The 15,806-nt window shown below is 41.3% G+C and overlaps 1 protein-coding gene across 1 annotated transcript in view; it reads left to right on the top strand.

The window, feature by feature from the left end:
• The window catches only part of LOC309555492 (ATP-binding cassette sub-family B member 5-like), a 301,162-nt gene extending 285,995 nt beyond the window's left edge, over positions 1 to 15,167 (top strand). The window contains exons 36-40 of the mRNA XM_082257527.1: positions 2,399 to 2,555; positions 2,644 to 2,841; positions 5,328 to 5,534; positions 8,620 to 8,766; positions 14,967 to 15,167. Of these exons, the coding sequence (XP_082113653.1) occupies positions 2,399 to 2,555; positions 2,644 to 2,841; positions 5,328 to 5,534; positions 8,620 to 8,766; positions 14,967 to 15,164 (907 nt within the window). The 3' untranslated portion in view covers positions 15,165 to 15,167. The remainder of the gene's footprint in view (positions 1 to 2,398; positions 2,556 to 2,643; positions 2,842 to 5,327; positions 5,535 to 8,619; positions 8,767 to 14,966) is intronic.
• The last annotated feature ends 639 nt before the right edge of the window (positions 15,168 to 15,806 follow it).

The raw sequence follows: 15,806 nt of genomic DNA, 5'->3' as shown, positions 1-15,806 counted from the left end.
CTCTTTTCCACCTAGTGTCCTACTCCTAGGAAGAGCAGCATAACCCAATGTTCAAAGAAAATATAGAGCTGTGTCTGTCAATGAACATCAGAGAAATAGATTTTACAGTAAGACAAAAATCTATTTTTTTTTCAGAATTTTTGTAAATTATAGGATGCGCTAACTCTATATAAGAGCAGCACCTAGAACTCCCTGAACTGTGGGAGAGAGTAATGTAAAGTATAAATGTGCTAGTGCGCTCTAAACAATATTCAAAAATGAAAAAACATATAATATTGTGCAATATTAAAAAATAATTATAGAAAATCCATGTGACCTTGTGCAGTTAGCAAAGGAGAAAAAAAAAAAAAAAGGTACATTGTGCTAAAGTGTTTAACAATAGTATCTGAGTGACACCAGTGATACCAGTTGCATAAAAATGCATATATCTTAAAAACACAACAGAGTTCATTGCATCTATTATGTAAAGGTGCATGACATTGAAGGTGTGTTCAAAACAACAGTCTTTTTTTTTTTTTTTTTTTTTATTGAGAAGATTGTACAAACAACCATGAGAAACAGTAACATATCAACCATAGTAGGAGAAGAAAAACAAACCATCTCCAATAGTATAGTCATATATACCGTGAATATGAGCAGTACACAACGTAGGGAACAAAGCATAATAACAGCGGGTGAGGGCAGCACGTGCACTCTTCCGTGGCAAAATAAGACACTTCGAGTTGAAATTTGAGCAGGAATGGTATCAAAGTGCGGCAAGTAGATGGAGAGGCAGACTTGCCGCACTTTGGGGAAAGAAAGTAAGAGAAGAGAGGAAACGAGAGGGAACAGTCTGGGAGAAGGGGGGGGGGGGACAGGGGGGGACAGGGGGGGGAGGCGACCGGCTGTGGTAAGTATATGGATTAAAGCTTTGGCCGCATTTTGAAAAACAACAGTCTTTGAGTCCTTAATATGTTGAATCATGTGGCAACACAAATATATAGGCGATGAATGGATTCACACTACATGCGATATTCGGTGCTGTATAAAACCCCCAGGTGTCCACATACAGAGATCAGGTGGCTGCTTACCAGACAGAGGCATTGTAATCAATCAGCATAGATATCAGAGACCCTTTGGGATAAAAAGGTCCCAGTGTATGGGAAAATCTTCTCAAGAAGCAAGACCCTCTGGTTCAGTGTAATTCACACAGGTTCCAAACCGATCACGCACTTAGAACAGGGTGCTAGTACATGGACATCCAGATGGAGGTAACCCGAAGGCATGTAATCCCCCTATCTCGTATGGATCCTTGGTGTGCTCAGTAATTGCTCGGTTTACATGTGGATAAAATGAAGAGCTGGATAGTGCATTACCTTACAATCGCTTTATTAAAGATAAAAAAGTTTGCACTTGCAGTATAAATGAAAAGCTCCAGCATATACAATCATACACGGCCGTCTGCAGGGCAGCCTGTGCAGAGTGACGATGCAGCTACTCCACCCTGGGTCTCTGATATCTATGCTGATTACAATGCATCTTAATATTGCACAATATTATATGTTTTTTCATTTTTGACTAGCACATTTATACTTTTTTTCAGAATTGTCGCTCTTTTCTTTTTTTTTTTTTTAGCGCAAAAAATAAAAATTGCACAGGTAATCAAATGCCACCAACAGAAAGCTCTATTTGTGGGAAAAATGGACATCAATTATATTAGGGTACAACATTGCACTACTGCACAATTGTAAGTTAAAGTAACACAGTGCCGTAACACAAAAAATGGCCTGGTCATTAAGGGGTAAAACATTCCAGTCCTTAAGTAGTTAAAGCACATTTACCGCATGTTCAGAATATGTAAATCCTTGGATCCATAGCCTGTCCACAGTTTCAGTTCAAGGAAATCGAATCAATGCAAAGGTACTGTATTTAGCAAGTGTTAGTAGTGGGTAAAAAATAACAAGGCGTCTAGTAATGTATCGCATGATTCCAATTGCTGTGACCTAAGAAGATCAAAAGAGATATTTCACATACCAATAATTTTTATACTAAAAGTGTGAAAAGACAGATTATGTCAATGGACAAAATATGAAGGTAAATGTTTCCAAATCTAGTTCAGAAAAATTTCCCCTTACTGCCTGTTCGGTCTTACACTCTTAAATAGATATGAAGTAGGGTGAAAGCTTCCACAGGGTACTTAACAGTTGCCAAAGGTTCTAACTGAACTTTGTCCAAAACAAGAGTATTGTTTGGAGTAAGGTTTCCACTATAGACCATCAACATTCAGAGCCAGGTCAGGGAACCTGATCCATTATTGGTCAACTTTAATATTAAGTTAAAGGCATTATTGATGTGGTTATCCTTAACTGTTCAATCCATTATTCCCTCTCATTTAACGCATGCTAATCTTTCTCTACAGTGTGTTCTCTCTCTTGGCATATGGTGCGATAACCGTAGGACAGACGTTGTCATTTGCTCCTGACTATGCTAATGCCAAGTCAGCAGCTTCCCATCTGTTTGCATTGTTCAATAGTCAGCCAGATATTGACAGCTACAGTGACCAAGGGCAAAGACTGGTAAGTAATGTAGCTGTAAAAAGGGAGAAAAAAATTTTTATGACTGTTCTATGGAACATTGTCTTACAATTTTTTTTGTTACCAATAGGAAAAATGGCAAGGAAACCTTGAATTGCATAAGGTCACTTTTAAATACCCATCACGTCCAGATGTGCCAGTACTCCAAGAATTGTCAATCAAAATATCCAATGGAAAAACTGTGGCATTTGTGGGTAGCAGTGGATGTGGGAAAAGTACTTCTATTCAGCTCCTACAGAGGTTCTACGATCCCCTTCAGGGAGCAGTGGTGAGACTTGTGACTAACACAACTTGTGACTAACCCTTACATGTTCTACACCTAAACTTGACAAAATGAATTAACTCATTTAGAAAAGTTGTGTGGTGTACTTCATATACCATACTGTATATCATAGCTGGGTTTTCCTCCTTATATTTTAAAGTTCCCTGGGCAAGCTCTTCCTTTCCCAGGCTGCACTGCAGCCATTCACACATATCTCTGTATCCTGGGTGGTGGGCTCTCCACTAGCCATGGCTGCAAGAGCAGCCTGTTACAGTCTCTGGTCAGCTCTCTTTACCCTCCCTGTAATGCCATACTGCAGATTCACTGCCAAGGAGGAAGAGATGATAACAGCTGCAGGCAGGATGGCTGTGTGTGAGTGGCTGTGTAAACTGTTATAGCCCAGTGCAGGCAGCTATGGCTGGGAAGCACTGTGGACACAGTAAAAAAAGAAGAAATTAAATCTCGTTATATTAGATTTCAGTTCCCAGATTCCAACATTGGTAATTTTGTGTATTAAAACCAAGATAAAATCCCAAAGGTCCACTTAATGCGGCTAATCTAAAGCGTGTCTCTAATGTTAAATTTCCCCCCCTAATACTTAAATGTATTCTCTATTCCTATCTGCTAAGACCTTCAGATCTTCCTTTGTTGCATAGCTGTACTGCATCAGTCTATCCCTCCATTTGCTTTCTTAGAACTTTTTTTCATGGGGGCATCATTTTAGGGTCACCCATGCGCCGCCTCTTTTCGACATTGTCATGAAATGGCATCCCTTATGGATCAGTGTGTCCTAGTGCATGCAAGAGATTACATAAAACACAAATTAAAGCAGAGCTTTCACTTAAAGGCAAGTTCCATTTTTACCTAGTGCCCCCTCTTCAATTGTCAAAAATAAAACACCTATGAAACATAAGTTAGAAAATATACTTATTTACCCCCTAGCTTTTTCCCATAATGCCTTAGAGAAAGCAAGTTAAAATGATCCCTGCCCTACCCCCAGCTTTAGCCCATAGCACCCAAAATCCCAGGATCTCATCAGAAGGATTGTGATATCACCCTGTATATTTCAAAGCAGAGTTAAGGTTAATATATTTTATAACTTTCCCACAGGTATTTTTACAGCATTAATGCAGCTATTTTAGGGAGGGGACCTATGTAAAAAGTTGACCTTTCTTTTTATGCAAAGTCCTCTTTAAGGAAAATTGTGAACTTCCTGAAGGTGCTTATGGGCACCACATCACTGGAGGGAAGTATAGTTCTGCTTTAAAAATTTGATGCCCTCCAAACAGCTATTTAAAATTAAAATCAATTAGTGCAATATATATTTGATTATTAACTTTAATAGCATAATTCATGTAATTTCTAATTATCAGTCAATAATTTCAATATAGTTAATAAGATAAATGTGAGTAACCTTAGCAGGAAAGGTTACCTATAGCACTTGCTTAATAATATCAAAATAAAACTGCATAAGTATTTAGTGTAAACAATATGGTTCAAAATAAATAATAGTGCTTAAAAATAAAGGGCATACGTGTTTGGTACAAATCAATACAAACAGTTTCAGATCAATTCCTATACCATATATATATATATATATATATATATATATATATATATACAAAAGATAATACCAATTCAGTAAAAGTGCACACTATAAATAAATTGTTTCATAAGTGCAAAAAACTCAAGTTCATATGAAGTGCATGAGATGTATGAAAATGTCATAAGTTTTCCACACAGTTCATAAATAGAGGTGACTTCTTGTGAAACTGCTCAAAAAAAAAAAACATATATCTCTATGCAGTGCAGGAGATGAAGTGCAGGTGCTCAGTGCCAGGCTTCCCAATCAGGTATTGGTGTCACTTTTAGTTTTCACCGTGGCTAATAGTAAAATGGCTCACTCACCGGAACGATTGGGTCTTATTTGCCTTATGGCATTAAGACCACATACGCTTAATTGACCACCAGGGCCAGGATGGGTCGGATCCCCTCCGGGTAGGTACCTCCACTTACTCCAGTAGCAGCTACCGCTCCTTTTCTGCCCTTGTCCAGTAAGTTAAAAGAAGGGAGAGTTCCAGATAGTGCAGTATCGTTTTTTAAAAAGTTTTATTTGCACATACATAAATCCCAAAAAAAATTTGCATGGTCAAAGACATGTAAAAACGCCGTCACATATGGAGCTGTGGAGTGAAGAGCGGTGACTACCGGTTGGGTTCCACCCAGCTCCTGTGACGTCACGACTATTATTTATTTTGAACCATATTGTTTACACTAAATACTTATGCACTTTTATTTTGATATTATTAAGCAAGCGCTATAGGTAACCTTTCCTACTAAGGTTACTCACATTTATCTCACTAGCACTTTACTATAGCAGCTGTTTCCCTTTTTTAGTATAATATAGACCCATTGGCGTGGGGGATATACTACTAGTATATCATAGCCTCTAATTTAATTAATAGCATACAATTTTCCTTTTCATTTTCTAGATGTTTGATAATGTTGATGTGAAAAAATTAAATGTACAATGGCTCCGATCTCAAATTGGCATTGTGTCTCAAGAACCTGTGCTGTTTGACTGTAGCATTGCTGAGAACATCGCTTATGGGGACAACTCCCGTGTGGTCTCCATGGAGGAAATACAGGAGGCTGCCAAAACAGCCAATATTTACTCATTCATAGAACAGCTACCAGAGGTAAGTAATCGTGATCGGAAAGTTTTTTTTCTTTATTCAAATAAGTTGGGAATGCAAAATTCTGTGCTTTAAAGGTAAATGGCAGTCTGGATTTTAAAGCTGTGCCTGCCCAAAACCAACATAGGTTGCAAAGGGCCCCGTGCACAAATGTGGTTTGGAGCCACTTTTCACATTCATTATTGATATGCAACATTTACAAATGCACTGTCAAGAATTAGTCCTTGGTAGGATTGTAAAGTATGTTGCTCTCCATGCATGTTTCCTAGAACATCCCACCCAATCACTTTCCCATTTATTCCATCCACACGCTAGTGTTACCAGAAACACAAACATGACTATCTATGACATCATCAGCAATGTTGAGCTGAAGCTCTTGACTTGACATAGCTTGAGATCAGAGGTTCCCAACCTTTTTTGGCCTACCTCCCCTTTTTCAGAAAAAAAGTTACTCAGCATCCCCCTGGAAAATTACCTTCTTTAATCAAGCAAACAGAAAGATTCAGTGACAAATTTGCATTCTTTTATGGATATATATTTCTACCTATGTCCTGGGGGAAAAGATGAGAGGGGATATATTAACCCTATCCTCTGCAACTCCTGCACCCCTGAAATCTAACGATTTTAAGTCATGACGTCATCAAGCTTAGAGCAGCATCCATAGCCCTGCTCTGGATGTAAGGATGCCAGAAACAGTTCACCCCTGGATTGCGGGGGAGTGCCGATTGCCAGGGGACTGGAGGTTCAGATAGGTATAAGGGTTTCACCTCTCCCCTGGAGAAAACAAGCACTTTACACTTGCATTGCAAGTGTAGCCCCACTGCAAGGGATCTTCTTTTTTTTCTGCCTGGAGTTAGGCTGTCAGTGGAATTAAAAAAACAAAATGCAAGTTATACCTCATCAGTGGTCATTTGGAAAATAAAATAATCACTGCAACGTTGACTCTGTTACACAACAGACAAAACATGTACAAACTACTTTTTTTTTTTTTTTTTTACAAAATGTTCCTCTTCTTTCTTTGTTTTTCCCACCCCCCTATTTCTATTGAACAGCCCCCATTTACACCCGAGGCTAGCATTGCCCCCAGATCATTCCTGCACTCCACTAGGGGGCGATACCGCTTACTTTGGAAAGCACAGCTCTAAATGGAGTAAGCGTTATTTTTGAGGATTATGCCCAGTGGCGGCTGGTGCTCAAAATTTTTGGGGGCACGCAAAAAGAAAAATGTAATAGGTATTGCTTCGCGGCAAAATATATAATACATATAATACACCCTTCATCATCCTCATCATTGTATAATACACCTATCATCTCCATATAATACACTCTTCATCATCCTCATCTTCATCCTCATCACTGTATAATACATCCATCATCATTATCTCCATATTATACACCCGTCATCACTATCCTCATCTTCATATAATACACCCTTCATCATCATCATCCTCGTCATTGTATTATACACCCATCATCATCATCATCTCCATATAATAGAAAACACAATTCAACTTTTTCAGGTTCACTTAGAAAATCCAGGTTCAATAGGCAAGCAAAGGAAAGCACATGTCAGCTTGCTGAAACAGAGGATATGTGATCTGTCCCTCAGTGCTAACGCTGTAAGGGCATGCATGTGAACACAGTATCTTCCAAGTAGGTCAAGGACATTTTAACGACCTTTAACCAGCATCTGCATACTAATCATCGCTCAGGAAAAAAATGCTTGTTGGTCCGAGTGAAAATCAAGTGATCTCCTATCTTCCTAAACTTTCTGCCTGAGCTGCTCTGATATCCAAAAAAACAAAAAACTGTTTTATTAGCCCTGCTGCGGCTCTCCTCCCTGAACTACTGGACACCTACTGTATTTTATAGAAATCAGGAGAAAGGAAGGAGTTGAACGTCGTTAGAGAACGTGGAGCCAGATAAGAAGCAGGCAGTTTTGGGTTTGTTTTGTTGTAGTCTTTTAAAAACTGGTGGTCTGGTTTTGCTCAAGCTAGCTCAGGGCAGGATCCTGCTTTGCTTACCTGTTTGTTTGCAGGAAGAGGCGCTCCAGTCCAGTCCAGACGGCGACGGTCACTTCAGGCCGACACACCCCGGTCACTTCAGGCCGACACACTCTGGGCGCAGGCGGTCACTCCAGGCCGACACACTCCGGACCAGGCCAACACCGGTCACTCCAGGCCAACACTGCACTGCGGTCACTCCACTCCTCCAGGTCAGGTGGTCACCAGCGCCGGTCTCACGCCACGCAGCTAAGCGAATGCCGATGCCCAAGCGAGCCCGAATGACAGTCGTGCGGTGCAATGCGAACAGAATAGCGCGGCGTGGTCACAGACTCTGTGGTACGTACGGTCCGGTCGGATGCATGTGGCTGCTCTCCTCAGGCTCTCACTCCGTCTGCGGGCGGGAAGGACGTGACGCCGGGGCGGTGCACAGCCCCCATGCGTCACGTGACCAGGACCGTCCCAGGAGGTCCTCCTGTGATTGGTCCAGGCTGGAGTCTGGACCAATCACAGGCAGGTGTCCAGGAAAGTGGGGAGTGTCGGGGCGCATTGCTCTGCGCCCGATGACCCCCAGAAGGCCACCAATCGGAGCCTCTGTCTGCCTCACGTGGGAGGCAAAACCCCACCCCCCATACCCAGCACTAGGTCCGGTGCCCCTAGTGGGTTAAAAATTGACTTTTTTTTATCGGCCGGCCGCCACTGATTATGCCTCTGCAATAGGAAAGTCAGTAGTGGAAGAGAGCCTTCATCTGCTCTGTACACTTGACTTTCCTCCAAGTTTTTTGTGTCTCTGTGTATTACAACATACAGTATGTCCATTCCTGGTGCCCTAGCAATCGTTTGTGTGACTGCCGACCTGAATCTAGGAGAAATGCTATTGCTGGGATAGATTATTTGTATTGGGATGGATAGCCTACTACTAATAGCCTTATGTCCATGTTTGTGGAAGTGGTGGGGAAAAAGCTTCTTTCCTAACCTGTGAGAGACATCTTACATCTATGTGTCATTTTATTGTAGGAGAATAAATATACCACACTGTAGCCATAAAACAAATTCCTAATACACAATGCTTATACTGTCTCCAGAAATATAACACACCAGTTGGTGGTAAGGGAACTCAGCTGTCAGGAGGGCAGAAGCAAAGAATTGCCATAGCTCGGGCACTTATTCGAGCTCCGAAACTATTACTGCTTGATGAAGCCACCTCGGCACTGGACAACGAAAGTGAAAAGGTGAGAATGAAACTTGCAATCTTTTTTTTTTTTTTTTTTATTCTTTATCTGCAAAATGTAATTACTCTTAATCATACAGAACAGGACACAGGTAACTTAATCATACCCCGTGCAATATAGACTTGTACCTTCAAGGACACACACCCCCCTGGGGTGGCTTCCCCATAACCATACCCCACTCTGTGAATCCTCAGTTTTTTCTATTCTTTTGTTTTTTATCTTATTTTGTTTTAATAACTTTTTTATTGGATTTTATAGAAAATACAGAGTAAAGTATGGCTAACATAGTGGTTTCACAATTGATATTAGAAAAAAATTGTGTTAACGCATTTATTAAACTGTGTACAACCTGGTACAGAAGCTCAAATCTCAGAAATGTTTTTCTTATAAAGCTAATTTTCTTATAACAGCCTGCTAAAAAAAAGTAATATAAAAAAGGTAGTGGAGAGAAGTTAAAGATAGTAAAATTATAACAATTCAACAAGCACAACAAGCACAGTCAGATGCTAAAATGTCACACTTCAATCCCATATAAAGATTTTATGTCAAGGGTCTGAGTGCCTTGAGTAACACACTGACCATGGACGCCATTCATTAACGATGACTGATTTCTTCAATCAACCTCACTGTCAACTAAAGCATTGTATACGGATCAGCGCAACCTTTGAAACATTTTGGGAGCCATACCCAAACCCCACACTTGGCCTGTAATTTTGTTTCAGGCACTGACTGGCACTAAAATCCAACCAATGAGAACTAATTCTCAGGTGAATCTCCAGGTGTTGTATCACACCACTGGTCGCACACTTTAGGGTTACCTCCGCCTAGAGCCCTTATTAGACACTCTTGTTCTGACAACGGATGAAAGATTCCTATGGGAAAGCCTGGAGGTGTGTTACACTTCAGGTGGTCAGTGTGAAGTGATTACTGCATATTACGCTGTGGGGGGACCGGGTGCCAACTTGTCGATGTCTATTGTGAGAATATACTGTGCTTAAAAACACATATGCAATGTGATTTTTTTTAATCCTGTGAGTGTTATTTTACCTTTCATTCTTTAACTCCTTCATAACTAAGGGTAAAACAAATCTTTATGCGTAAGCACAACTTTGACAAGTGCTAGTAAAACTATCATCACAACTACTTTGTGCATCCAGTTGGATTATACTGCATTTCTTTCATGACAAATTGGACTTTTATTCGGTAGTAAATGGTTATGGATAACTCCTGATTTTTTTATTTTTTATTTTTCAAAGGAAAACTGGCCCAAAATAGTAAAAAAAAATACAACTAAATTAAAAAATATATAGTGATTGCACGTATAGGTGGTAGCAGCTCTACTTATCTCTGTATGGTGTGATATATTTTCTGTCTTATGTGATATTTAATACCGCAGCTATTTGTTATTATTTATGTTATTTTCATGAAGATTTATTGCAGGATGATCTACACCTGGGTTACCACATGTTCCTACTGGACATGGTTAGCCAATCTCCCACACTCTACTTCATGAGGGAATACCCTCATTTGTAGCTATGGCAGAGACCAGGCGAAAGGGATTCAACTCCAAACAGCACTCCAACATTCGCTCTGCCGAAGGCCTGCACAATACTCAGCCTCAGAGCGACGATGCATCCTTTGCACCAGAGCAACCGGTCTTAACACCAGTTTCAGCATCCATCCAATTCTAGCTCTATTTTCTAGCTCAGATTCCCCGCTGAGCAGGTGGACTTTAATTGAAGTCCTGTGTGGAAGGGGCCTAAGAGATGCAAAACATTTTCTGTTCATGAAAAGAAGAATGTACAGTCTATGATGACTTGGTCACTTCTAAAAGAATTTTCACCCCCCCCCCCCCCCCAAAAGATTGTTTCTTTATCCAGTTGTGAAACCGTTTACAAAAAAGTGTCCTATTCATGTGGTTGACCTTGTCGTCTCTGTCCTAAACAAATCTCTTAATGTACCCATTGAAAAATTCTGTGGACAGGACGTTTGAGACACTGTGGAAAGCTCTCATTACCTTGGCAGGCCCAGTCCTACAACCAGCTCTTACAGATATTTCAGTATGTCAAATCACAGCTTTTACTGAACCTTGACTATGAACAACCAACATGACATGTTTTTCAGGATTGTGCTGTGCAACATTTTCCATCTGCTCTTCTTTTCTGTGTTGATGCCCTGGAACACATGAGACAAACAAAAAAATGGCTCTTATCTCTGTTCATATACATAGGATTGTCTTGTTTCCTCTTGGAAAGCATAACCTGTCTGTAGTAGATGCCTCACGTGTATGTCTTTTATGTCTTCCCAAGGGGGGGGCGGCTATGTCAAACTTTAAATCCCCCCCCCCTTTCTAGCACAAGTCCTCCTTTTAAATCACCCCTCTTTCCCAGAAATTGTTTTCTCCCCTTCCAAATGACTGTCTTCTCCCCTTCTCCATCACTGTTTTCTCCCTTTCCTATTCGCAGACTTCTCCCCTTCCCAGTCTCTGTTTTCTCCCCTTCCCTGACTTCTCCCCTTCCCAGTCACTGTTTTCTCCCCTCTTCTACAGCCCTCAGATCAGGGCGCTCTCTTGCACAGTGGTGTCCTTTCCTCCCCCTGGCTTCTCTACCTGCCCTGAGTACATGTACTCGTCAGAGCTGGGGAGGAGGTGGCCTCTGCAGTGGGTGAATTTACAGCAGCCGATGTGGAGAGATGCTGCTGCCACTGCAACTGAGGGGGTGAGCACGTGGCGCAAGAAAGGAAGGGTAGGGGTGCAAGCTGACAGTACTAGCATGCCCATGTTAGAAGGGTTAGTGGAGCCAAGCAATGAGCTCCAGGACTCGCAGGACGCCCAGATTTAAATCAAATCCTGGGAAAGCCCCGGCGAATCCTGGACAGTTGGGAGGTATGTTAGACTGTTGTTGGAATGAGTAGAGAGCAGCCCTTTCGAGTGAAAGGGCTGCCAAACTGCACTGCAGGGTTATGTAGACTGTGTTCCTGTGCAATTCTGATGTGAACTGGGCCTTAAGGGGGTCAGTTATTTCTGTTTTTCAACAAACATTTCTTTCTCAGACTCAGAATACTTTTGTATTCCAGTCTTGAAATGTCACTGTTTCTTATATGGGGGTATTAGTGTGCTGCCCTTAATTGGATATAAATGACTAGCACTCATAAGAAGATGCTGAGGCCAGCGAGGGACCATTCTACAGGTAAGAATTCCCCCTTTAGCTGCACTTTAAGCAAGGGCCCCTTATAGCAGGCAGCTATGGGATGGTAAAAACAGGCAGCTTAGCTGTGGTTAAACTACCGTTAGGTTTTACTACTAAAATACTGTATCACTTCATAAAATAGGTCATGCGGTATTTTAGTATGGTTTTTTCGTGAACTTTTTTTTTAAAAACGCTGAGGTATTTCCGCAGATCCCAAATCAGTAGATACAACTTTGTGAATGGAGCCCATCGTATCTTCTGTAACACAAAAATCAATCAATTGTATTAAAAACTGTGTACTGTAACGGTTGCCTCTGCATTAGTGGTTAGGGAATATAGCTTAGTGTAGCATTGTCTATAGCAGTCCCTATTCTTATAAGCCAAGCCAGCCTAGCTTACTAGTACATGGATGCCCCCAGGCATGCCATCTTCACTGGCCAGGAGGTACAAGAGGCCAAACAAAAGAGTTCCTTGCATGCAGTTGTCCTCAGGGGATGGGTGGCACTGGTGTCTTGCCAGAATGTAGACAGTGGGAAGTGTAGACGCAGCACATAAATGTTTGGTGCAAAGCACCAGTTCCTTACGCTCTGAGTAGTGTAATCTTTTTTGTCCACCTCTGCTATGATCTTGTGGCTGTTTTTAGAGCTATCGACACGGCGACCCAGGACAATGCTTCAGCCTTGCTGCCCCTTGAATGACCAGGGTAGTCTGGAATCACTGAAAACAACAAGCAAACACAGGGGTGCACTGGCCTAGTGCATTATCCTTTAAAAGGTTTATTAAAAAGAAAGCTCTGATGAAGAGGCTAAGCCTCGAAATGCATAAGCCTTCACAACTTCAGGGGACGGCTCATCCTTGGATCTCTATGCTGAGGACTGCGTTCCTTATGTGATATGCTTTTATCAAGAACTCGTTTGTGAGTTGGAAGTGTAGAGGCGTGTGTTCAGGCAGGAGGCAGAGACATGGTCAGCAAACAGGCAGAAGCATTAGGTCCAGGCAGCAAGCAGAAAAATTAATAAATAGGCCAGGATCAATGCAAGCGTTAGGCAGAGGCAACACTGCACTGCTGTGGCTGTGATCAGGAGCAATGTTGCTGACTGCACTGGCTCTGGTGACATTATACTGAAGTGGTGGCAATCAGGGACACTGATGGCTGCACTGGTGGCACTGGCACTAGTGTGGCTAGTGATCAAGAACATTGTTGCTGGCTGCTCTGGTCTGGTGACACTGAGACTGGTGTGGTAAACCATTAGGAACACTGTTGCGGACTTCACTGGCTGTGGTGACACTGGCATTGATGTGGTAGCTATAAGGAACACTGTTGCTGACTTACACTGGTCTGGTGACACTAGGACTTGTGTGGCAGCAATCAGGAATGCTGTTCCTGATATAAACTAGTCTGGTAACACTGTAACTGGTGTGGCAATGATAAAGAACACTGTTGCTGGTATACACTGGACTGGTAACACTAGGACTGGTGGCGATCAGGGAAACTGTTATTGGCTGCACCAGTCTGGTGTGGTTGGGATTGGGAAAACTGTTTCTGGCTACACTGGTCTGACAACACTGCAACTGATGTGGTGGTGATCAAAGACCCTGTGACTGGCTGCACTATAAGGGCTCATTCTCACATGAGGTTGGCAGGAAGTATACCCCCTGCCAAGTGAATAGGGAAGCTTGTGCAGTGTCCAAGGGGTCAAAGCAAGCAATGAGGAGGCGATACATTGCCTCCTCACTGCCTGTCAAATGCTCTCTAAAGAGCAATCTGAACATGGATCGCTTTTCAGAGAGCACCACACATCCTAATGAGGCCTTATGGTGACACTGGGGCTTGTGTGATGGTGATCAGGGACACTGTGATTGGCTGCACTAGTCTGGTGTCCTTATACGGCTGTGGCAGTGATCAGAGACAATGGCTGGCTGCAATGACATACAGAGCAGTCAGCCATTGTACATGTCTACTTCCACAAAAGTACAAGGTCACCATGGTGACACTGCACTGCTCTGGTGACAGTATCTAAAAAAAAAAAAAAAAAATTGCACTGCTGTGGCTAGTGATCAGAGATACTAGCTGGCTGCACTGACATACAGTGTCTTCAGAGCAGCAAGCCAGTGTCTCTGATCACTAGCCACAGCAATGCAATGCCCCAATGTCTGCCATAGTGATATTGCACTGCTCAGGGTGCTGTGATCATTTTTATTTTTTTTTTTCTCACCTTGAGTGCATTCTACAGTCACCATCACTATAGTAAGCACTCTGTTTCCTCTCACAACTGATCGTGAGAGGAAGCCGTTCAAAGGCTGCAAGTTGCAGTGTTTGTTTACAAATGTGATTGCTGTGATTGGTCACAGAGATCACATGGTTCAGGACCAATTTAATTGGCCCTGTACGGCTGTACCCTGATCTGTGTCTGAGTGACACAGTGATCACAGGGCCTGCTGCTGCATCCCCCCTCTTGAACCTAGGAAGCTCCGGCCCAGTTGTTTATATGCCAGATGGGAGATGGCTAATCTAACCTGTAGTATTATCGACTGCTTCATTATGTATAGCTCAGAATTGTTTCTGCTTTGGAAGGATAGATCTAATCCTTATGCTTCTCTTTCCTCTAACTTCACCTTTTATTTAGGTCTGATAGTTAGATTTGTATAAATCATTTAGATTGAAACTCTGCTTATGATTCTCATATTTAATAAAGAATTCACTCATAAGTAATAAAATTCTTATTTATCATGCGTGTTTCTATATTCTAACCTTGGCTACAAAATTATACATTTCTGGATGTTATTCACAAGACCCTCTATTAGCCCCTGTGTTTTTCTGCTGTATAGTTTTGTCGTACGTTATATGTTTTTGGTGTTGTATTATATCTGTCAAAAAATGATCGAACAGTGAGCATTTGCTGTTTATTAAGTATGTATTTCCACTGTTTTTTAAATGGGTCCCATTTAATGTCTCAAAAGATTGGAAGCATGTACTATGTATTACTTACACATAACTTCTATCGTATGCAGGTAGTGCAACAAGCTCTTGACGAAGCCAGGAAAGGAAGGACCTGCATTATGATCGCCCACAGACTGTCTACAGTCCAGAATGCTGATCTTATTGTCGTCATGAAAAATGGGAAGATAATTGAACATGGAACACATCAACAACTTCTGTCAAATCGAGGAGCATATTTTGATCTTGTGAATGCACAAACGATAACTTAGTTAGAAAAAAATGGCATAGTGGATATAATTTAATGGTTCAATCCACAGGAGAGAAAACCCACGAAAAAGGTCTTTTGAAGAACGACTGGTGCAAACCAATGCAAAGAATGGAAGTTCTGTATTGTTACATGGATATAGATCTGGAATTAAGGGTTAAAGAATTCAAGCTCTGTCCAGAGGTGAGCTTGGCTCATATGTGATGCTGGGAAGCCTGAAAACTGGTCAATGAGTCTTGTCTCTGTTCAGCTATCAAATCAAAAAGTCCATCACCGGATCTAGAAATGTACAAAGATACAATCTGAAATGTGTCTTTCTCAACAGGGTTATCCAATCAAAATATAACATAAATACTTCATGAAAACACATACACTTGACAAAGTGACATCTCCTGACAATGATTTAGTGTAGGGAAATCTTAAAAGTTGAAATAATATATTTAAACAATTATTTACTAATAGACCCATGTAATTTATCAAGGTGTACAAAATAGCATTTTTTCTCTTTGTTGCCCATGTTTTGTTAACTAATTTATGATGGAAATTTTCCCTGAAAATGTTACTCCGTGCAGATGGGTACTAATTCCATTAAATACAGTTGTTGTTCTATTTTATTTATTTATTTATTTATTTATTTTTTTTACTA

This window comes from Pelophylax lessonae (genome assembly GCF_965119305.1).
Source record: "Pelophylax lessonae genome assembly, chromosome: 5".
In the NCBI taxonomy this organism is placed as follows: Eukaryota; Metazoa; Chordata; class Amphibia; order Anura; family Ranidae; genus Pelophylax; species Pelophylax lessonae.
This window is presented reverse-complemented; position numbering and strand designations above follow the sequence as displayed.